The following is a 23,913-nucleotide window of genomic DNA, read 5'->3' on the forward strand; positions in this document are numbered from 1 at the left end:
AGTTGAAGGGTGTTGAAAGACAGAAGCAGGTAGGTGACAGGCAAAGGCAATGTTCTACCATGAACTCCACCAAGGTAACAGGTGCATATGCCCTTAAAAAAAAATCACTAGCCTCACTGAATTCAGAATGGTCTGTTTCTGTCCGACAGACAAGGAACAAAAAAACCAAGGTAGAGGGACGCCTGGGTGGCTCAGTCGTTAAGCGTCTGCCTTTGGCTCAGGGTGTGATCCCAACGTTCTGGGATCGAGCCCCACATCAGGCTCCTCCCCTGGGAGCCTGCTTCTTCCTCTCCCACTCCCCCTGCTTGTGTTCCCTCTCTCGCTGGCTGTCTCTCTTTCAAATAAATAAATAAAATCTTTTTAAAAAAAGAAAAGAAAAGAAAAGAAAAGAAAAGAAAAGAAAAGAAAAACCAAGGTAGAGGGGTGCCTGGGTGGCTCAGTCATTAAGCGTCTAACTTCAGCTCAGGTCACGAGCCCAGGGTCCTGAGATTGAACCCCATATCGGGCTCCCCGCTCGGCAGGGAGCCTGCTTCTCCCTCTCTCTCTGCCCCTACTTGTGCTCACTCTCTCTCTGTCAAATAAATAAATAAAATCTTAAAAAAAGAAAAGAAAGAAAAAAAAGAAAAATCAAGGTAGAAAACCAAGCCTAAAATGCTAGAATCTCTCCTCAAACTACTCCAGGGGCAGGTGGAGCAACCAGGAGCGAATCTAAGAACAAGGCAGAAACTGGAGGGGCCCAGTGACAAAGACAGACCAGCCACCTGCATAGAATGGCTTGTGCCTAGCGAATGGTATTGCTTCTCTAGAGCACTTGAGAAGGGGCTGGGAGGGCACCGTATAAATAAATATTACATTTCTCCTCCTTTAGCAATATCTTCACCACTACCAGATATTCCCATTGCAGAAGCAGCTCTGCCAGAAGGAGGGCTGGAAACACTAAACCCTCCTGTATTCACAGCAGAGAGCAGCACACACCCCTTCTACTGTTTGCAATGATCTGCCTAGAGTCCACATGCCACCCTACACTGACCAACAATACCATTTCCAGGGCTTGCTACAACAGATAGAAAGCCCCTGAGGACAGTATCTGTCGTGTCCAAAGCAACGTGGCCCCTTAGTTCGAACTTAATCATGGGCAGATCTGGGTTCAAACATCAGCAGTCGTAAATAAGACAGCAGCATGTGTGGCAGGCAGAATTCTCAGATGGCCGTCCAAGATTCCTGGCCCCTGGCTATTCATACACAAACTTAGGTACTGTTGTGATCAGGGGACCTTAAAATAGAGAGATGATCCAGGTAAGACAGGAGTCCGTTAAAAGCAATTAAAGCGATGAGTCTTCCTCAGCTGGGACCACAAGAAAGTCAAAGTCAAAGGGTGAGAAAGATTGGATGCAACAGGATTCAATGTACCATTGCTGGCTTGAAGACAGAGGGAACCAAGCTACAAGGAATGCAGGCCACCTCTCTAAGCTGAAAGATGTCCCCAGCTGACAGCCAGCCAGAAATAGGAATTCCAGACCTAGAACCTGAATTCTGCCAACAACATGAATGAGCTAGAAGCTCATTCTTTGCCAGAGCCCAGCCCAGCTGAAACCCTGACATCAGCCTTGTGACACTCTAAGCAGAGAATCCAGCCAAGCCCACCAGAACCCCCAACCTAGAGAACTGTGAGATGATCCATGGGTATTGTTCTCAGCTGCTCAGTTTGTGTTCATTTCTTATGCATAACACAAAGCTAATAGCTATGTAAAGCCCCCAGTAAGTGGAATGCCATGTTCAAAAGGGCCTGGTTCTCCGCAATGTTAGGCTTACATCTCTACATCCTCCCACACCCCCAGTCATGACAGCGCAGATTTCCTCTGGTCCCCTTTTCCCGAAAAAGAAAAGGGTACAAAGAAGATTAAGGAGGCAAAGACCTTTCCTTACTTCAAACCACCCACTGTCCCCAGGTGGAGAATACCATTTGGAATCCTTGTAGAACAAATCAGATCTTTCCCTTCCTACCAACTGCAGCCCCATACACATCCCAAATGTAGATTCTATTAGGCAGGGGCGACCCACCATGGGCTGAGTGCTCCTGCACGTTCTTGCTCAGGAGGCCTTTCCCTGGGCCCTTTCCCCTAATGGTGTTCACAGCAAGCAGTTCTGAGGGAAGCAGTAATGTCCCCATCTGGAAGAAAAGAGCAGGCTTACTGGAAGAGGTGGAGTCCTGGGGCGTGCAGACTCCTTAGCCGTGATGCAAACCCACTGCATGCCTGGCATCTCCCTGCCCGCGCCTGCCCCCACCCCGCCCCGCCCCACGTCATCACTGTGGGACTTGGGCCACAGGGGAAACCGATATAAACATGAAGCTCATGCTGCTCCCTGTGCTCCAGGTAACAAAGGTCTCTGTCTCTGACCCAAGATCCGCAGGTCTTCCGCTAGCGTCCACGGAGCAGTAATAATCTGACTTAGCAGCTTGCAAGTAGGGTCCAATTCCAGACTCTGACACTAATACATGCAGCACTTTAAATCAGGAGCTCTAATGTCTTCCCATTATAAATTTCAAAGGGATAAAATACCCTTTGTGAATTTTCTTAAGAATATAATAGAATCTACATCGCAGAGCTACCATGAGGATAAAATAAGAAAATGTACCGCACAGCTTAGATAGAGAAAATATCCAATAACTTTAATTGACCCCTGCCCTCCCCAGGCACTCCTCGCCCCACATACACATACGATGAGCCAGACGGGGGGCAGCACCTGCCCCCAAGATGTCAGTCCATTCAGAAGACGAGGGACAAATGGGCTTCATATACCAATTCTGACACGTGTGGAGCAGTGCACTCCACCCCATATTATCTCCTTTAATCCCTATAGAGAAACCGAGGGGGCTCAAAGCGGTCAGTCCTCACAGGAGGAACGGTAACAGACTCCACACGACAGAAGCCCAGGGATGCAGGTGTGAGGCTGTGCTAGCAGCACAACTGTGTCCTGAAGGCACACTCTTCATCCAGGTGAGCCACGGGAGCGGTCGTCATGACTGGGCCTCCTGAGGAATGTCAGTGCCACTGCAGAAATGGCTAGAAACCACATGATACAGAGATGTCTTCTATTTAAAAATTCTGATTTTTTTTAATGGAAAATTAAGAAAACCTTAATGTAAGAGCATGTCCTGTCCTGGATGAATTTGGACTTGGTCCCTTTGGGTGTCCGCAGCAGCTTCTGCTTTGTTTGTAGGCGTTGGGGCCTTATCTGGTGAGAGTATCACTTGAGGGTCTTGCTAAGGTTGGAGAAACCAATGCCAACACAGGTCATCAGCACTTTATCCCCACCCTTGAGTTCTTCACCACATGGCTTGGTTTCAATTTTAAACATAATCTGGAAAAAGCTCTTCAAATGCCGCAAAAACTCTATCCTAAAAAGGAAAAAACAAAAAAACAAAAAACGAGGGAGGAGTGAAAAAGGAATTCTATTTTCAAAAAAAGTTCTCCTTCCCCCACCTAGAACCCAAGCCTTTACTTTCACAGATCAAGAATATCTAAAATTAAGAACTTCTCAATCAAAGCTCATTAAATAGTATTTATTCACAGCCTGCCATTTTCCAAAGCTGATTTGGACAGCCTATAGAGACGCACACAATACAACAAGATAAACTAAATAAACTAAATAGGTTTTTAAAGGTCCGAGGTTAGTACACGACACATAAGTCATCTGGCCCCACGCATGTTCGACTGGACATAAATACAGCATTAGTCTCTGAGCAGCTCATGCAGAGAAACATGTACTCCCGTGACTCACAGAATCACGAAGTCAAAGCAAGCAGATGCCAAAACAGAGAAGTCTCTCTCTCCACTCCTCAACCTCAATAAAACCTTTCCATTTACACACATTTACTGAGTGCGTACTATGTACCAAGCACTGGGGATGTTGTGCTGGGGATGTTGCAGTCAACAAAAAAATCCCTTCTCTCATGAAATTGTCAATCTACTGGGGCAGACAAGTTAAATACTCTTTAAAAGTACTATGGAAATTTAAATAAAGTACACAAGGCAGGGGGGTGGGAAGAAATATGGCTATAACAGTATCTGTATGTATATGGCAGGCCATATTAAACAAGGTGGCCAGGGATGAGCTCACAGTAAACGTGACAAGGAGTTTCATAGAGCTGTTTCTTGTCATCTCCTTTAAGACAGAATGATGGCTTCACCCCAACAGTACCTTGGAAACAGCAACTCTATGGAAGGACCATGGTACAGGTAAGCAGGCTTCTACTGGTGTGCCCTAGCAGATTCAGCATCTCCCCAGCTGGCCCAACTGTAAGACTCACCTGGAGAGTTCATTAAACACACAGATTCCTGAAGGTCCTATTCAACTAACAACTAGTAGGGAGCAAGGGTCCACATGGTAGAGCCGGAAGCACAGGCCAACACAAAAACGGCCCCTCCCCACCCCTTACAGGCCCCATCTCCCCAGTGCACAGGGGACAGAAATCTATTATTAACAAGGATCCCTGGTGATTCTTTTTTTTTTTTAAGATTTTATTTATTTATTTATTTGACAGAGAGAGAGAGAAAGCGAGCACAAGCAGGGGGAGTGGCAGGCAGAGGGAGAGGGAGAAGCAGGCTCCTCACTGAGTCTGATGCGGGGCTCGATCCCAGGACCCTGGGATCATGACCTGAGCCGAAGGCAGATGTTTCACCAACTGAGCCACCCAGGCACCCCTCCCTGGCGATTCTTAATCAGGCAAGTTTGGGAACACTGGTTTAGTTAAGAACAGATGGTCTGCAAATCTGTAATGAAGTATCCAGCAACCCTGTGTCCTACTGCCTCCCAGATGAACCATCCGAACTCCCTACCCTAGCCAGATGGTTCTAACCCTGCCTGCACATGGAATCACCTGAGCTTTCAAAATACTGATTCTAGACATAGAGACCAACAGGAAAGAGTTGAGAGTCAAATAAACCCACATATTTATGGTGAATTGATTTTCAAAAGGGGTACTATGATAATTCAATGAGGAAAGAATAATCTTTTCAACAAATGCTGCTGGGACAGCTCCACATGCAGAAAGATGAAGTTGGGCCCTTTCCTCACATCATACACAAAAATTAACTCAAAATGCATTAAGGACCTCAATTTAACAGCTAACACATGAAACTCACGGAAGAAAATACAGGAGAAAATCCCCATGATCTTGGGCTGGACACTGGTTTCTTAAATACAACACCAAAAGCAGAGTGATAAAAAACAGATAAATCAGACTTCATCAAAATTAAAATCTTTTGTGCATCAACAGACACTATCAAGAAAGTGAAAAGACAAGTCCCAGAATGGAAAAAAACATATTTGCAGACCATGTATCTGATAAGAGTCTGGTATTGAGAATATATAAAGAATTCTTACAACTCAATAATAAAAAAACGAAATAATCCAACTAAAGATGGGCAAAGGATCCGGATACACATTTCTCCAGACACACAAATAGCTAATAAGCACAAGAAAAGATGCTCAACATCATGAGTTATTAGGGAAATGAAATCAAACCACTAGGAGATCCCCCTTCACACCCCACAGAATACCTACAATCAAAAAGAGAGACCTCACATGTCTGGATGAGGATGTGAAGCAATGAGATGCCTCAACACTGCTGGATGGAATGTTAATACGGCATGGCCCTATGGAAAATAATCTGGCAGTTAAACCTTAAATAAGGATTTACCATGATCCATAATTCCCCACTTAGGTATAGGAACAAGAGAAATGAAGTACACACCCACACAAAAGCTTGACACAAATGTTTGTGATAACATTATTCATAACAGCCAAAAAAGTAGGAACAACCCAAATGCCCATCAACTAATGAATGGATAAACAAAATGCGGGGTGTCTATATGATGGAGTATTACTCGGCCTTGAAAAGGAGTGGAGTACTGACACACGCCACAGCACAGATGAACTCGGAAAACGCTGCGCTAAGTCAAAGAAGCCGTCATATCGTATGAGTCTATTTATACGGGAATTGCCAGAACAGGCAAATTATAGAGGCAGAAAGCAGATTAGTGGTTACCCAGGGCGGGGAAGGGGGAGGGGAGCGGGAAGGATAGGGAACAACCATGAGTGGGCAAAGGGTTTCTTTCTGTGGTGGTGAACATGTTCTAAAATTATGGTTGTTCTGAAACTGTGGTTATGGTGACACAACTCGTGAATATACTAAAAACCACTGAATTGTACACTTTATTTTTTTTAAGATTTATTTATTTTAGAGATACAGCATGCGGGCGCACGTGCACGTGCCTGTGGGGGAGGGGCAGAGGAAAACAATCTTGAGCAGACTCCCCCCTTGAGCGGGGAGCCTGACTCGGGGCTCAATCTCACAACTCTGACATCACGACCTGAGCTGAAACCATGAGTCAGACGGTTAACTGACTGAGCCACCCAGGCACCTCTGAACCGTACACTTTAAACGGGTAAACTGTGTGGTATGTGAGTTATATCTGAACACAGCTGTTCAAAATGAATAAATATATGATATTTGTGAAATTCAAAAGAAGTAGTGGGCCTGGCTCCCACCCTCACACAGTATATACCCAGCGAGCACAAAGCCTACTGCAGTGAATTTCGCACCCTTCCGGTCCCTTTGTCCTTCAAACTACGAGGGAGAGCAAAGGGGTGGAACAACTCCTCAGCCTGTCCAGCTGACACAACCAGCACATCAGGGACTAAGAGAAGAAACAGCAGCTACCCTGGAAGGTAGCTGTGGTGTGTGGGGCACGCTCGTACAAAAGTCCCTCACTTCTCTGCTCTCTCCGTCTCCATCTTCACAGTAACATCCCATCTGGCAACTCTCCTACGAAAGCTCCCTCGGCCAGCAAGCTCTCCGGTTTCCACGGTATTCCTGGCTCACTCATGGTGTCGAATTAATGCTTCTGTAGAGTTGTCTCACAGCTGTCCGCTCCCCCTCTGGTAAAGCACCTCCAGGCAAAGACCATGTCTGCTGCTGAAACCTGTTTTCCCTGCTGGGCGCTCCAGCAGCTGCTCAGCGAGGCCCTGAAGAGAACTCAGGAGCTGGGGCTAGCTTTGACAAGGGACGTCCTTGGGGCGCCTGGGTGGCTCAGTCGTTGGGCGTTTGCCTTCAGCTCAGGGCGTGATCCCAGGGTCCTGGGATCGCGCCCCGCATCGGGCTCCCTGCTCCGCTGGGAGCCTGCCTCTTCCTCTCCCACTCCCCCTGCTTGTGTTCCCTCTCTCACTGGCTCTCTCTCTCTCTGTCAAATAAATTTAAAAAAAAAAAAAAAAAAAAAGACATGGGACGTCCTCACTCTCAGCAGTGAAGGAAAGCCCGTTCTTCCCTGCCGGCTTCCCTGTCTTCCTCACCAATTGAAGTTTTTTGTTTCTTGCTCTCCGTCCCAGCCCATCCATGCCCCTGCCCTGTCCTAGGAGAGAAAACACATACATCAAACCCACAGATAAACAATCGACATCTGCGGGCCAAGCTTCCAGCTGGCAGCGAGACACCGTGTGCTAGCCACCTCACCCCCTTGTCTGCGTTCGAAGGGGAAAACAGCCTGTTCTGTCGCTGCCCGAGTGAGCACAGCCCAGGGCGCGCTCTGCTCCCGAGCCTGCCCAGCCTGCTACGCTGTGAATCGCTGGACTGTGCTGGGAAACCCAGACGCCCTCGGCAGCTGGCAGAACCCCCGAGGGGCCTCCGCGTGCCCTGAGCACCTGGAGAAGGACGGAGAAACACAGGCTGGAGTGTACAGCCCCACATATTTGCAGCCTCGCGGTGTTTGTAGCCTTTGGAACAGCTAGGAAAAGCAAAGTCAGTTCCACGTTCTACAAGATGTTCTGCCAGCCCCTCTGCCTGTCTGAGGAAGCCTGCATGAAGGGGCTGGGGGGGGGGGTTCAGAATGGGCTCCCACCTCCGGCTGCTTCTCCAGAAGCCGAGAAATAACCACAGACGATGTTAAATCCTAACTGTCTCCTGAAGGAATTCAACAAGTCACATCCATGCTGCCCTGCGCCCTTCACCACGCGCAGCTCTGCATGGCTGTGGCCATACCTCCGGGTGCAGGACGCCCGCTTCTGGGACACAAGCACAGGGCCACACAGAAGAGGAGCTGTGGCTCACTGACAGCGGCTCTGCTCCTCGGTGGAGCACAGTGACCACCTGCCCAGTGTAACTGGCAGCTTTGCAGACTGACCATTTTGGGCAACTGGAACTCTTTCTATACGACTCCTGTGCGAAGGACATGAACTCCTGACTTAGACAACTGCAGAGTGAGCTTTTTTGTTGTTGTTCAGGAAAAAGTGATGATTTATTTTCAGAAAAAAAAAACCAAAAAAAAACACAATACTTTTGTGGAAAAACACTTTCCATAAAAGCTTCCAGTCCCTCTGACAAACATGTCTCAGAGAATTCTGGAGCACAGAGATCATTTTTCCTGTGTCTTTTCAAACGGTGAGTTGTTCCTACCACCACTGCCACTCCTGGTCAACAGGTGAAGGCCACTGGGCTCATGGGTACCTGCCCGTTGAACCCCAACTGCCTGGGACTTGCCAGGCAGCCCACCCATCCCTTAAACACCAACCCCCTCACCAGGTCACCCTCCTGAAGCCTGACACAGAGAGGGTGACAGGATCATGGGCGAGCCCTCTCCCCGGTAGCTCCACAGACACAAAAACTGACAGATGGTCCCTGCCTCCTGCTCCACCAAGTCACTTCAATATTAGGGTTACCTCTTCTCAGGCCTAAGGTGTTGCTCCACCAAGTCACTTCAATATTAGGGTTACCTCTTCTCAGGCCTAAGGTGTTGCTCTGGAAGTTGAGGGGTAAGTTTCAGGAGTAGGAAGAGAATTCTGTTCAATGGGACCCCATAGTCATGACACACCAGCTTTTAAAAAATACACAGGTGGTGCTTTTTCTGCCAAAAGTGGCTTTCCCGAAGCCCGCTGACCTCTGTTCCAAGAACGAATGCTCACAGCGAGTTCTCTGCCAAACTCAGCCAAGGACCCACATCTCCCCCAGCCTCTCTGTTTCCTGCTACCTTTATAACTGATTTTAACTACTTCACTCTTTTCATCCGAAAAGTAAAGCTATCCCTGGCTTTTTTCCATATGCCAAATACGTTCTGGGGTACAAACAGCATAATAGAAGTGATGGGGCTTTGCAGGATTTCAAGCACTCCCCAGAGGTAAGGTGGACTGGGCCGCACTAGCTTGCAGACAGCAGCTAAGCAACTGAGCCCAAACAGCCGGGCATTCTCTCATTTGGTCTCACACTGCTGTGCTTCAGACTGGGGGAGCCGACAGCCCCAAGCAGTCGGTGTGAACAAGGACACTGGGCTCTCGCTCTCCAGCACTTCACAAGCAGTGGAAAGAGGTCATTTATTAAAGTGAGAAAAAAAGAAAACAAAGTGGCATGGTTTATTTTAGACTTCTAACTAAAGATAGAAGGAGATCATTTTACAGCAGAATTTGAAACGAGGACTCTGTGAAAAGATGCAGCAGGGCAGCCTGCCTGAGGCGTGGAGGTGCCCGGAGCCCAACGATGTGGATGGAATCCCAGCTCTTACACAAGAGCACAGTGCGTCAGGGAAGCAGGGACTCTGGACGAGACCGTCTCAGTCAGAACCCCACTGGCTGACCTGTGTGCCGCCGGGCACATGACTCGACCTCTCCTGCCTCAACCCCCTCACCTGTAAAATGGAGCATGAAAAGTACCTATCTGCCTTTACCGCCCCCATAGGGTTATCATGAAAACTAAATGAATTGTATTTTTAAAGCACCTAAGACAACTTCTGGACAACAGTAAACACTGTAAGTGTTCATTAAATAAACCAACCCTACCGAATTCTTGGGAATCACAAATAAGATGTGTGTGGGGTGTTTAGTAACATGACTGCAGGAGGTTGGTCATAATGAATACAGAATTAGAGATAGCTGAGCAGACAACTCACAGTGACTTCAGGCCCGAGAACACCCAAAGCAAGTTATAGGCCTCCTGGTGTCCGAAGTGACCTTACCGGGAGACTAGACGTCCCGGGCTGAGGGGACGCCCAGGCACAAACCTCCACTTCCAGCATCGACTGAGCTCCGTGAGGCTCACTGCACGGCTGGGAGGGCTGACTACCAGATCTCATGCAAGCCTCACTCCATCTCTACAAACCGATGATTTCAGGACCATTCACCATCTCTACTGACGAGACAGGTGCCAGGGTGCTCAGTGCCTGGTCCAGTCTCCTGAGCTCCGGGGCAGAGCCAGACCGCAAACCCAGGTAGGCAGGACTCCGACGCCTGCGCTCACGCAGAATGCAGCACGCTCTGGCGACCGCAGCTGCCAATCACGAACAATCTCTGAAAGTGCTCATTAGGATGTTCGTTAATATTTACTTTTCCTGCTGTTCACCCTGCCTTAAATAAAGTGTAAATCCTTCCCTAACCTCTAAAGTTAAGCTTTTTGAGGAGAAGGCAGAACCACTCTCATCAACTATAACCATCTAAAACTCAATAAATTCAACAGAAATTGACTCTACACACACTAGCATGCCATTTAATACTATTTTATTCTACTGAGAAAAAATCTCTCTGGCCTTCCTGAAGAATTTCACACATATAGACTTACTTTCTCAAGTAACAGAAAAAACCACCAAGAGCAATCTCCTGAAGTAAGACAGAGGGAAGAGGAAAAGGAGGGAAGAACACAGAGACCCTTATTTTCCAGAAAGGATTTGAAAGCAACATTGCATGAAAAAAGATCCTCCTTAATCCCAGTGCTCTGTAAACAGACATTTGAAAAGCTATTTATAAAAATCAAAATGTGCGAAGTGCCAGCATACATTTCTTCAAGGAGGATCTTGCTTCTGGTTTTTGTTAGAAATCAGGTTTCAGAAAACAAATTTTTATGACTTTAACTGCTCATAAAAGAAAGTGTGACAGTTTGATCTCAAAAGCTCTTGAATCTGACTAGGATAAACTGCTCGCCCCCAAGTATGATCATCCTGACGATGGATTCCGTCCCCTTCCACCCTTAACTGTACACGAACACAATGTGAACTTCGCTTATTGGGTGCCTCATGGACTTATGCTTCTCCCCGCCTTTGCCCCTTCACCACTTTGGGTCACTGGAGCCTTCCATAATGATAAAGGGCAAAAAGGGCCCTAATCAGATACAGCTTCCAAAAATAAACTCCCTTACCCCCACCCTTGTGCCAGTTTACCAAAAAGAAGGTCGGCTGTCCCCTCCCTTACATGAAGCCCCGGGAGGCAGGTAATCCAGACGACAAATGTCCTGTAAGGCCTAGCCTCAAGTCTCAAAACACATAATTCTGCAATCTGTCCTACTCCTCTAAAGCTCCATTCACAGCAGACCACTTTGTTTTCCCAGGAGATGTTATAATTTTAGGCAAAGTCTCTGGAAGACAGGACACTGCAATTAATGTGTGGTGAGGAGTGAGTCGAGTAGGACACAGGAACGTTTAAAAACGTCCAGTCACATCTTGACCATCTCCACAGGGGCCGCGGACTTGAAAAGATTATAAAGGCTCTGGAGCCAAACTGGAAAAAAAAAAAAAAGTCTCCAAAAGCAAAAAAGAAAAAAAAAAAACTGTCAAGGAAAAATAAAAATATACATTCCATTTTTCACATAATGTTCTGCCAAACCCCACGCCCCACGACCACACACGTTTCTAGACACAGCCTCATACTATGCGAGCAGTCAGGCCCTCCGCTGCCCCGGAGTGGAGGCCGGGAAGCTGCAGCCTTGAGAGCCGCTAACCAGCTGAAGGGGCCGCAGCGGGCAGACTAGCGGCCACTGCCAGCAAAGTCTCCATGGGAAGCAAATCTCTGCACTCAGGGTGCTGTGCTCCCAGCCCGACCCCCTCTCTAATTGCCCAAGTTACAAAGTCTATCTTAGCAATGTTGAATCCTGGTGTTAGAGTGCCATTTACTCAATTTCCGGTTTCCTGTGCTGTGAAATACTTTACACAAGCTATCGGGAGATAGTGTGGTCCTCACCAGCCCCCTGCTTATCAGTCTTCCCCCTCTGTTAACAGAATGTACTCTCTTCCATCTCCTTGTTCCAAAACAATCTCCCACCACCAATCAAAAAAAAAAAAAGCCTCCATAAGGATCTCCCCCAGTTTCCTGGTCTCCCCAGCCACAGCAGAGTGCACCCCTCTCCCAACGTGAAGGCACCACCATTCTTCAGTTATCACAGTACTGTACCTTTCAGATATACAGCATCGGTACCATGATAACCGAAAAAGGACAGTTCAGTCTCATATCTAGCTAAGTATCTCTGCCCACACAAGGCCCACCCAGCCCGCTCCTACCCACAGATGGTCAGGTAAGGATGTCAGGTAGACACACACACACACACACACACACACACACACACACACACACACACATCAGTTACTATCAATGGGAAGTGCTTCTGCTACTCTGCTGTGTATCATTTAAGTCTTGTTTATCATTAAGCCTGAGCTGCTCTTTTTGGAAAATGCTTGCCCTCATGCCTCAGCGGTCAACTTCGATGATACCCATGGCCTCAAACTCACCTCTCTCTAATTTCCCCACTAACCCAGGGGCAGGATATGAACTTTGCCTCCTCCTTCATCTTTCCAGCCTGCTCACATCCTATTGTCTTGGACAAAAACACAGTCCTTTTTGCCACAATAAAGGAGAAGGGGGGTTTAAAAAACAAACAACAAAACCCAAGCTATAACAGAACCAGGAGTTTACCTCCAAAATGGAAACAAAATCTAAGGCACAGACAGGAGAACTACCCAGTATTTATCACATAACTGATGACATGGCAATGACAGACGGGAATGGTGAAGCTACAAGAAAGAATGAAAAGTAAAATCCTTGTTTAGGGTGACAGCCTCCAGCTCTCTAACCATCAGTACAAGCAGGTGTTCACAGAGATGAGCTGTGTGGGGCACAATAGCTGTGTTGTTCTGTGCAAGTGGAAGATTATTCCAGACAGCACGGTAAGGCTGAAGGGAACAACTCACGTGTAGGGAGACAGCGGTCCGAGCAGGACTTTGGAAACATCCTGCTGTCCAAGGGTCATGAGCAACAGAGCCAGGCTCTGGTTGGTCGAGTCCACACATCCACCCTGTAAACACAAATACTTTAAAGATTAATCGTTGTACCAACTAGAAAATGGAAAACCAACAAAACGGAAGGAAATAACCGCAGACACCCAGAGTATCAGAACCACAGAAGAGCAGACTACAAAGTCTAAGCAGTAATAAAACAGAGGGCAGGTCTTTTAAGAGTAACCCTTATACCAACTAACTTCAGGGAGTGAAAGGAACAGTTAATAAAAACAACTGTAATCATGGACACTATGAGTTTACTGAGCTGTATCTAGTGAAAAATGAAACACTGCCTTTGTAATGAAAGCAGCAGCAGATATACAAGCCAAAACGCATCATCAGCTCTAGGCAATGTATAGTTAATTACCTAGGGCTACGGAACACGGCCTCTCTTTATGTGATCCGTCCTGGAGCTAATCTGACGTGCCCAGACTGTCACCTTCCACGGGTCTCATCTACGCACACATTCCACTACACTCAGAAACTGCTGGCCTGTTGCAGGAGCTTCTCGTCTCTCCCCGCTGTGCACCTTAGCACAGAACTTGCTCCCTCTAACTGCCTAAAATGAAACTGTTCTCCTCCCTCTCTCCTTATCACTGTGTTGCTTTTCTACCATCCTCACTGCCTACTACTATGTGCTGGACCAATATCTTAGTGCGATCAGTATGTTAGGGTCTGTGCACAGGATTCCACGGAGGGAGTAGTGGAGGCAACCCCAAGGCACAGGGTGCAGTCCCTGTTTTAAGTGGCTTTGCTCTTATTGCAAAGATGAGATGGCAGCAGGAACAGAGACAATTCAGGCAGAGCCAGCGCTAGCTATGCAGTCACTAGAGGCTGCGGGCACTGGCGCTGCCAAGGCGGCGGGAGAGTGCAGTCACTCAGCCGGCTTATGATCCGCTATTTATGGGGATACAAAACACACACTCAGCTGTACATGTGGGCTCCCACTGGGCTACTCTGTGACTCGATGCTTCCGATGCCCCCAGGTCTGCTGGAAAGAGACAGAAGCGTCCCCCACAGTCAGGGAGAGGGTCTGCCAGCCACCACAGGACCCAGGAAGGGACACCTGCACATGTCAACGGAGCCTGAGGGATGCACATAAAACACAAAGTCTTTCCTCACACAAGCCTAGATGACAAACTTCCTGAACTAAGTAACAGCCAGAACAAGAGCTTGATCATTTACTCCCAGCTTCCAGTTACTCTCTTTCAAAAATCACCAAATTAAAAAAAAAAAAAAATCATTAAATTTAGCACCAACCATTGGGCTGATTTAGCATCAAAAGAGCTGAGGCCAGACCCTGACCACACTCCTTCCAGAGGATTTCATCTGACCCGGTGCTTCCTTCCACCACTACTTCCCAGTTGAATGGTGAGAACAGGGGATGGAGGCACACCACTGAAGACACACTTGCAGGTTCCCTGTCTTCATCTTAATTAGACGGATGTGAAATAAAGCCATTTAGGACCTAGAAATCCTAATTAACTCTGAAACAGTTCATTCTTACTTGTTCCACCTTGTGACCAATTACATATTTTCAAGAATGCTGACTTGGATCAGGGGAGTAGACTGTTTATAAGCTGTTTTCCTTAGTGAGGCCTGTACAGGGACCCTTGACCCAGCCATCACCCTACCACAGTGATCAATGACAGTGGCAAAAGGAAGTGAATGAAAGAAAAAAAAAAAAAAATCACACTGTACCCGCCTTACTGGTTTTATTTCGCTGGGCTCACATGTGATTTTTGTGGCTTTCATCAGGGCAAAACTTCCCTGGGAGACTCCAGAAGGACCCACAGAGAGGTCTAGTAACTGAGAATAGATACACAGACAAATGCAGAGATGACAGGTTCTTGAGGTAGACAGAAAAGACAGTTGACAAACACCACACACCATCTAGTAGCAAACCACCCAGAGTACAGTCCTCACCGGTGCTCAGTTCGAGAACGTGGGGCCTCGCCTACACAGCAGAGACGTGACCATCCCTCAAAGCCTGAACTGCATTCTGTACGTCAAGGGCAAAGTTTCAGCTTTCAGATGTGAAACCAAGGCAAAAGATCATGCAAAACGACAGAAACCTTGGAGCTGCATTTGTGACTCTCATCTAACCAAGCTTATGGGATCTTAAAGAATATTTTCAAGCAGCTTCATCTTATTTTCTCCTGCCATCATTCTTCCTTCCGTTCCAATTTCTTCCTTGCTCCTTTTAGGTCAGCTCAACTGCCTTTAGGACACAGTGAGTGTGTGTGTGTGCACGTGCATGTTGCTTGCACAGACCGACAGAGAGAAGACTCTGGCAACTGGAAGGACAGGCTGGTCCGGGCAGGGCTGAGCTGTGTCCCACAGCAGAGATGCAGATGCAAAATGGCAACTGGTGAAGTCCTGTCTTTCGCTGCGTTCGATCTTCCCAAGCCCCTACTGTGAGCCGACGCAGGACTGCCTTCCCCAGACATCGTTCTGTGCTCCACAGCACACTGCAAAACCCAGCCTATCAACACGGCTTTCTATCTGAACTGTCACATACCAATCCAGATGTCCAGCTTCTCTTGAAAAATCTGAAAACAGTGAGCCCCTGCTCCCTTATGGCAGGGACTCGAGGAGCTGAGAGACGGTGCCTGCATCAGTCAGGGCAGTGTGTGCTCTTCAACTGGCCAACCACCACCAAACAGGCTTCATTTTTTTACCCCCTCTCTCTTGTATGACTCTGTTCTAGTTCCTTCCTCTCTCCATTAAACTTACCTGCCCTGTTTCCCAAACCAGTGGGACTGGATCTCTGCTCACGGACTAGCTTACCTAACCCATTCAAGTAGTTAATACGAAACTGTTGAATGGGTAGGAACAAGTTAACTCCTTGGCTTAAGCCCTTGGACGGGAAGAAAGCTGCTAAGGAATAAAAATGAGAGACAATGAACCACTTCCTGATGGCTTTGCTCCCAGACCTGCAGGGGCTGAGGACATACCCTATAGATCTCTTCGAGCAGCAGCTTGGCACAGTTCCTGCCGAGGTCCTCCGGAAGCACTGCTGCTCCCTGGCCCTGGGGGTTGGAGGCCAGTTCAGCACTGAGGAAGGTGCCATTGGTGGTCTCGGCAACCAGTGACAACCCAAAGCCCGGAGACCTGGGGATTCAAAGGCACAGACATGAGTAGGGTTCATAAAGTGGGGGGGAGCGGGGGGGGGGGGGGGCTTTCACATTCACCAGCAAAAGGAAGAGAGAAGACAAACATCTTTTTGATGGCATTCTGTCTGGCCACACCAAGCCTTCCTAGAGTTCCTACTGGCTTATATTAGAAATATAAATGACTTAGTGAGAGCATACAGGGCAGAAGCAAAGATTGCGCAAGTTTGCATGGCTTTTCCCCTTGGCCCTGCCTTCCTTCTCCCCACTCCTACACTGGGAAAGATCCTACTGTGCGCGTTTGCTAACGATCCACGTATAAAGTAACATTAACCAGGGATACCAGATATTGAGCACCTACTTATTGCCAGTTTCTGAGCTAGGGGCTTTGACACCACAACTCTGCAGAGTAAATATTACCACCCTCATTTTACAAATGAGAAATTAAGCAACCAACACCAAGCCCACACAGCTAGAAAGTGACTGAGATGCCTTTCAAACACAGGTCTTCCAGACTCCAAAGTCCATGAAAGTTCTCCACCACAGTACTCGGCCTTCAACCAATTCAGAAGGTATAAGCGGCCGGAGGCCACCGATGACAGCCCTTCTTCCGAAATATCAGGCTATTCCCCCATAATGAAAAGTACCACACGAGCCAGAAAGGGCCTACAGACCTTTGTTTGAAGAACATCCCTCACTCAGAATTCATTTACTCTAACCAGTGAGCTCGCACCACGTTCTCTTCGGTGGTGTTCCTACCACCAACAGCCATAAGCTAACACCCTTCTTGTCCAGAATCAGAGCTGACTCATTCACCCATGCATCCAACAAACATTTGGGGGAAAGCTTCCATGGCCAGGACCTGGAGCACCACGGTAACAGTGCTCACAGAGCTTAGTGACAACCAGTTTGGCACAAAATAAAGTCGGTCCATGAACAATAAAAACAGCACCTCTCCATAAAACTTCCAAGTTTGACATCTCAGACATCTACTTTGCCCATGCCTTTTAAAAAATATGTACTTCCCAGCAGTATACCCACATGCAACCACTACACACGTGCCCCCTTTAACACAATTCAACACCCATGTTCCTAAAGCACTGTGTCCAGCACAAAACAAGCCAAAGCACCCATTTCAGAAAACTATCTACAAAATTAATAATGTTTCAAAATGTACTGTATGAGCTACATTGGTCAGTCCTTAATTTCTTTAAAAAAAATTTTTTTGTCTATGCAGCCGAGGGTTAATGGCACCTACCAAGGAAAGGGGGTGAATGAGAACAAAGGTTCTGGGGCACTCCGAGTCATGCTTTACCGCCTAACCCCGTGCCGCCCAGCCATCACACCCATGGGACAATCTCGAGCAGCCTCCGAGTCACCTGAGCAGGAGGAAGGAGGGCATGGGCTCAGAGGTACAGGTGGCACCATACCCACGTGAAGAGTAGAAAACAGAGGGAGGCAGAACCAGCAGATAAGCTGCCGTCACTGCTTTCGCCCACTCACTTACGGTCCCCAAGAATTTCTGAATCTTTCCATCCATGTGAAATCTCTGAGGTGCATGTAGTTGTTATTATGATAAACTTTGTATTTGATCAAGACTGTTCCATTTAACATTGTATTCGTTTTAGGAAAAAACAAAGATCGAGCCCAGTGTGTCGTGTTCCCTGCTCAGTGGGGAGTCTGCTTCTCCCTCTACACCTCCTCTCTGCTCGTGCTCTTTCATAAATAAATAAATAAATATCTTAAAAAAACAAAACAAAACTTCCCAATTGGTAAAGATCCAGATATTTTTCAAAGATCATGAACTGAGGGGCGCCTGGGTGGCACAGCGGTTAAGCGTCTGCCCTCGGCTCAGGGCGTGATCCTGGCGTTATGGGATCGAGCCCCACATCAGGCTCCTCTGCTGGGAGCCTGCTTCTTCCTCTCCCACTCCCCTGCTTGTGTTCCCTCTCTCGCTGGCTGTCTCTATCTCTGTCGAATAAATAAATAAAATCTTAAAAAAAAAAAAAAAGATCATGAACTGAGCTGAAATTAAGAGTTAGACGGTGCCATGACTGAGCCACCCAGGCCCCCCAGACTGTGAGAATCGAAATGGGACAACAGGCAACTGGGCATACCGGTCAAGGAGCCACAGAGCACCCAGAACTGCTGCTCCCCAAGGTTCTAGTCCACAACACACACTCTCAGTCTTAGAGTTCAATAAACCTCATTACATGGATACCCCAGTGAATCAGAAGAGGAAAACACCCACTATGTCTTCATCATTTCCTAACAGAGAGGGAAGAGCACCATTTGTCCTCCGTAACTTGAGATTTAGGAAACATAAACCTAACATGCATTGCTTTCACATGTAATTGTTTTTAAGCGGGGCTTGGAGTTGATGACCCACAAATGTCCATCACGCCCACATCCTGATCCACATATGAGCTTCCCATTCACCCTCAGCAAGGATGGGGCTGGACTGCATGCCGGGGTCAGCTGAGTCGATGGCATTAGGAAAAGCTGCACCACAGTGGGGGCAGCATGGCCTTCAGACCTGCTGTGCCTCGTTCCTGGACACCCTCACAGAGCCAGCGCCCAGAGAGAGAAGGCACGATGGAGACCAGGTCACTCAGTCAGCTGCTGCTGCGGCTACCTACTCTCCCCATGGCTCCGTAATCCCCTCTCCCCAGAGAAGGGCTGAGAAGGGGAGAGAGAGGGAGGAGTGGCATGAGAAGCATTAGCATTTCTGCAGTACCTACTGTGTGCCAGCCACCGCACTAGCGGCTTAACTATGTGATCTCTCAAATCTGTACGCTAACCTACCGATGCCGGCATTCTGACTCCCACCACATGAATGAGGAAAGCGCTGGTGATATCTGAGCAGTGCACCAAAGGTTTGGGACCATCACTGACCTTTCCAAACCCAGAGAAAGGGCCAGCCTGGCACACAAATCCTTTCCCGACTGTACCCTCTGACACCCCACCCCTATTACTCTGAACTATGAGCCGCCACCACATTGCTGAAATCACCTTCATCTTTCCCATGGACCTCATCAAGGTCAGAAATGCCGTAACCACTCAGCCCTCCTGTGCTCTCTCTCCTTCTGTGGCTGAAGTCAAAGAAAAGCAGATGGAAGGGCTGTGAGAAAGGATGGGCTGTGCTACTACTTAGCAAAAAAATGATTTCTGAACCCACAACAGCCAATCTCTGACGTTCTTATTTTTAGGAGACACAACCTGCAAGCTTTAGACTGTATGTGTAACGATACTGTCATTTGCATTGAAATGATTCAGCAAAAACAAACACAGAAAACCCACACACAAGTAAATATGGCGAAATATTCGCTGTTAACTACAAGCAGTGGGAACACACAGGTGTTCACTGTGCTAGCCTTTCAATTTTTCTGTATATTTAACATTTTCGTAATTAAAAAATTAGTTTTTAATTGCTTCCCTAACTTACTGGTTGCTAAATATACAAGCAAAGCCTGAAACAAGTATTTTCATTACACAGATCATCATTAACTTTTTATTTTCTAAAGTGAGGTTTTCCACAAAGGCTTTAACTAAATCCAAGTCAAATCTGCAATAACAACTTTCTTTGGCTCTAGGGGTGTTGTTCCCCTTGATGGAGAGAGACGCCGACTGGCACAGACCAACAAAGGATATTTTCCCCTAAACTGTTATTTACTCAGGGTGGAAGAACTTGTTTGCTTTAATTTTTTGTGGGAACAGATGAGATTTAAAGCTGGAAGCAGCGTTTATTAATAGCTGGGTTTTAACTGCCCCAGGCCAGGGTCTGGACCCCTCATCTCTAGCACTGGCCACTGCAATACTTTCCACATGACAGGTGCTCAAAAGATGACCACTGGTGACAACGGCAGTAAATTGGGAGCAAATTAATTCTGAAATCACTCCTCTTCCTCTGGCTGCCGACACACACCTGGCAGCTTTTACTGCAGTCAGGACAAGAGTGTGAAAAGGCATGGTTAGCTGCAGAAATAAGCTCTAAAAATGCACAGACACTTACTTCCCAGAGTTGACTCCTTTCATGTGGTCTGTGTAAATATAGATATCGGGTATAAACTTGTTGAGGATGCTCCTTGCAGAATCCACGATCCGGTTGGCCATCTGTGGTGACACGCGCACGGAGTACCTGCAATCCACAGTTAAGGGTGCCATTCTGCTTGGACTCCAGACAGAGAAAGGTCTGCTATAAAGCTAGGGGCTATTTGTGGAACTGTAATAAAATGCCATTCTAATGCCATTCTATTTTCCAACTGTATTTAATTGCTTAACTTTGTAATACCTTAACTAGATTTTTAGATCATTTTTGTTACTGTATTATTATACAGTTTTTATATTATTGTTATAAAATGATCACAATGAAAAATACACAGATGTAGAGAATTGGAAAGTATAAAATAAGAGTTCCCAACCCTGCTCTAGAGTTCCTACCCAATGCCCCTCCCCTCTCCTAGAAATGGTTCAACTCAATTTCAGAACAAGAGGAGAAAACGGCCTGCCTGTCTAGCATAAGCCAGGCTCCCTTTGAAGTGTTCTCCGACCCTCCCCACTGCTGGAACCAATGAGTCTTTCCCTTGTGAACCTAAGGCTAGAACAGACACACCACACTGGGGCTCACCTGGGCCAATCCCAATCCACCCCTGGTCTGTTGACAGGAAAAGCAGAAAAAGATTTGTTTTTGTTTTGTTTTGTTTTTTTAAAGATTTTATTTATTTATTTGACAGAGACAGCCAGCGAGAGAGGGAACACAAGCAGGGGGAGTGGGAGAGGAAGAAGCAGCCTCCTAGCAGAGGAGCCTGATGTGGGGCTCGATCCCAAAGCACAGGGATGGGATCAGGCCCTGAGCCAAAGGCAGACACTTAACGACTGCGCCACCCAGGCGCCCCAGAAAAAGATTTGTGAAAGAGAGTACGGTAGCTGTTTATAAAGATCTAAATAGGTTTGTTACAACTCACAGAGCTTATTTTCAATTATTTGTCAGTTACTCCGTTTGTGGATAATACAGGACAACTGCTACCTTATAATCAAAATATTGATAATTAGCACTTTTACACCAGAGGCACCCCCAGAAAGAAAAGGAGGAAGATATAAGCAACTCAAATGAAAAGGCTGGTGTTTTATTTAAAAAAAAATTTTTTTTTGAGAGAGAACGCGAGCATGGGGCGAAGGGGGAAGCAGAGGGAGAGGCAGAGAGAGAGAATCTTAAGCAGGCTCCATGCCTAGTGCAAAGCCCAACTTAGGGCTTAATCACACAATGCTGAGATCATGACCTGAGCTGAAATCAAGAGTTGGATGCTCAACTGACTGAGCCACCCAGGGGCCCCGAAAAGGCTGATTTTTACAGAAGTAGAAACAATTACCTAAAATTAGACTTTATTATAGAGACTGGCTCTCCCTAATGCCACGAATCAAAAATAATTAAGTATGGGGGCGCCTGGGTGGCACAGAAGTTAGGCGTCTGCCTTCGGCTCAGGGCATGATCCCGGAGTCCTGGGATCGAGCCCCACATCAGGCTCCTCTGCTAGGAGCCTGCTTCTTCCTCTCCCACTCCCCCTGCTTGTGTTCCCTCTCTCGCTGGCTGTCTCTATCTCTGTCGAATAAATAAATAAAATACATTAAAAAAAAATAATTAAGTATGGAGCACTTTTGATGTGCAATGTTCAGTCAAGACGTAGCTAGTATGTGGCTAAAGAAAGAGAGAAGTAACAACATGTGATCTTCCCATTACCCTGACACAAACCCCACATGGCAAGTCCAACAGGGAAAACAAGGTGTGTGATCTGTCCGTTCTAGCCCAACTGTGCAAAAATTACCATCAACGACAAATTCAATTTTCATCTGAGCTGCAGAAACAAAATGCTCAGAGCCTACAAAGACCTTGGCTGGCATTCACTCCCCTCTCTGACCCATCCTGCACCCTCCACTGAAAGATCAGTCTTCCTCATGCTAATGAGAATCCACAGTTCCGTTAGTCCAGACCCTCCTAGACCTCTCGGTCAGTCTGCTCAGTGTTTGTCCCCACCCTGGCACCATCACCCCCTCCACTTACCCGAACTGTCCAAATTCTTCAACCTGAACTGCCTTCCTTCATTCTTCATTCTCCCCAACACCGCCCAGCCAGCACCAGACCGTGATCTCCACTTGACCTTACCATACGTCTCCCTTCATCTACACACACTGTTCTTGCCCATCAACAAGCCCACGCATTCCTTAAGAGGGACTCTGCTTCCATATGGAGCAGAGCTCTCTGATGACTCTCATACCCTATTTTTGTACTCAGCAATACTCAATAAATATTTGACTTGACTCAAAGGACAAACCTGAAATGAGGAAAGAGCAAAGAGGGATTTTTCAATACACACACAAGGCCCCATTACATCACCACCTCTCTGTCCAGAATGTACTTTTGACCACAGGCAGCTGAGACAAACAGTCCCGGGTCTCACACCCTTTGGACCGGGTGGGTGCTGTTCTCCTGAGCCTGATGCTGCCCACTCTCCTGAAGAGAGCACACATGTCACTCTCCTGACATACAATCCCACAGCATCCACGGGTCCCAAAATTCTTTCAGGTACATTAATAACTGATCTTACACTCACAGTGACCCCGTGGGCCAGAGCCATGGATTCCTACTTCCAGCACTTACACTGAGGACAACCAGATCACAGATATGAAATACAAAATTAAACACAACTGACTTCACAAAGACAACCTTTTCCCTCCGACCCCCAGAGACATGTAAAAACCAGGTGGGTAACTCAGCTCAAGGCCAGTGGAGTCCTACACCAGAATCCTGGCAGTGGAGACGGACAAGGTGGCTATACGTCAGAGTCACCGTGGAACCACCTGGCTTGGGTGCAGAGGCCCTACTGAGGGATGGCTAAGAGTTCTAGAATCAGACCATCCATGCTCAAGTGCCAGCGCCAGCACACTGCATCATTCTGGGCACACCTCCTCATCAGTACGAGAAGGAATAATAACCATAACATTCTCCTCCCAAGGTTTGGAGGCTCAAATGAAATAATGCAAGTAAGGTGCTTAGTGGTGCCTGTGTGAGGTAGGAGCCCAATGAACGCCAGCTATTGCTTTTCTCAGTTAGTCCAAGATTCAAATCCCAAAGCAGAGGTTCCTATCCTTTCAGAAACCAGAGATCCCTCTGGGAATCTGATGAAAGCCATGGATACTCCCTCAAGAAACACGCACACGTCATTGTGCAGACAATTTCAGGGGAGTGTGACTCTCCGGAAGCCCTTATATAAATACCATATTAAGAACTCATATCCAAGAGAGACAATTTCACAGCTACAGGCGATATGGAACTCCTACCCTTATCACTCCCTGGTATTCTAGGTCAGAGAAAGCACACGCAAGTGAGCAAATGTGTGTGTATGTGTGTGTGTAAAGAGACAAAGAGGTTGATTCTCTAAGTACCTGCCTCACAATCAGAGAAAGGAAATCAGTTTGTCCTACAAATTCCATCTCACTCCCATCTTCTGCCTCTACCCTAGCTTCTTCATTTGACTCTTACGTGCCAGATCATGATTCTGGCATAGTGACGCGAACTGAAAAGAGAATGCTCCCTTCTCGCCACCACCCCTCCTCAGGCAGGGGGAGAATGAGAGTGGGTGGCATTAAATAAAAGGTAACCACACTGTCCAGTCACTGCTGCTGGCAGGAACCAACACCGGCTCCCTCCCAGGCCCTGG

The 23,913-nt window shown here is 47.2% G+C and overlaps 1 protein-coding gene across 9 annotated transcripts in view; it reads right to left on the reverse strand.

Annotated features, from left to right (window-relative positions):
* Positions 1-2,650: 2,650 nt before the first annotated feature.
* The window catches only part of RCL1 (RNA terminal phosphate cyclase like 1), a 90,492-nt gene continuing 69,229 nt past the window's right edge, over positions 2,651-23,913 (reverse strand). For 8 of the 9 annotated variants that reach the window (XM_087858814.1, XM_087858819.1, XM_087858821.1 and 5 more), the window contains 5 exons: positions 20,211-20,336; positions 16,043-16,199; positions 14,796-14,894; positions 12,999-13,102; positions 2,651-3,400 (listed from right to left, as the gene is read on the reverse strand). In XM_087858814.1, the coding sequence (XP_087714940.1) occupies positions 3,250-3,400; positions 12,999-13,102; positions 14,796-14,894; positions 16,043-16,199; positions 20,211-20,336 (637 nt within the window). In that variant the 3' untranslated portion in view covers positions 2,651-3,249. The remainder of the gene's footprint in view (positions 3,401-12,998; positions 13,103-14,795; positions 14,895-16,042; positions 16,200-20,210; positions 20,337-23,913) is intronic. The other variant, XM_045772377.2, reaches the window with a different exon arrangement.

This window comes from Ursus americanus, chromosome 34 (genome assembly GCF_024610735.1).
Source record: "Ursus americanus isolate L20-20 chromosome 34, mUrsAme1.1.p, whole genome shotgun sequence".
NCBI classification, from domain to species: Eukaryota; Metazoa; Chordata; class Mammalia; order Carnivora; family Ursidae; genus Ursus; species Ursus americanus.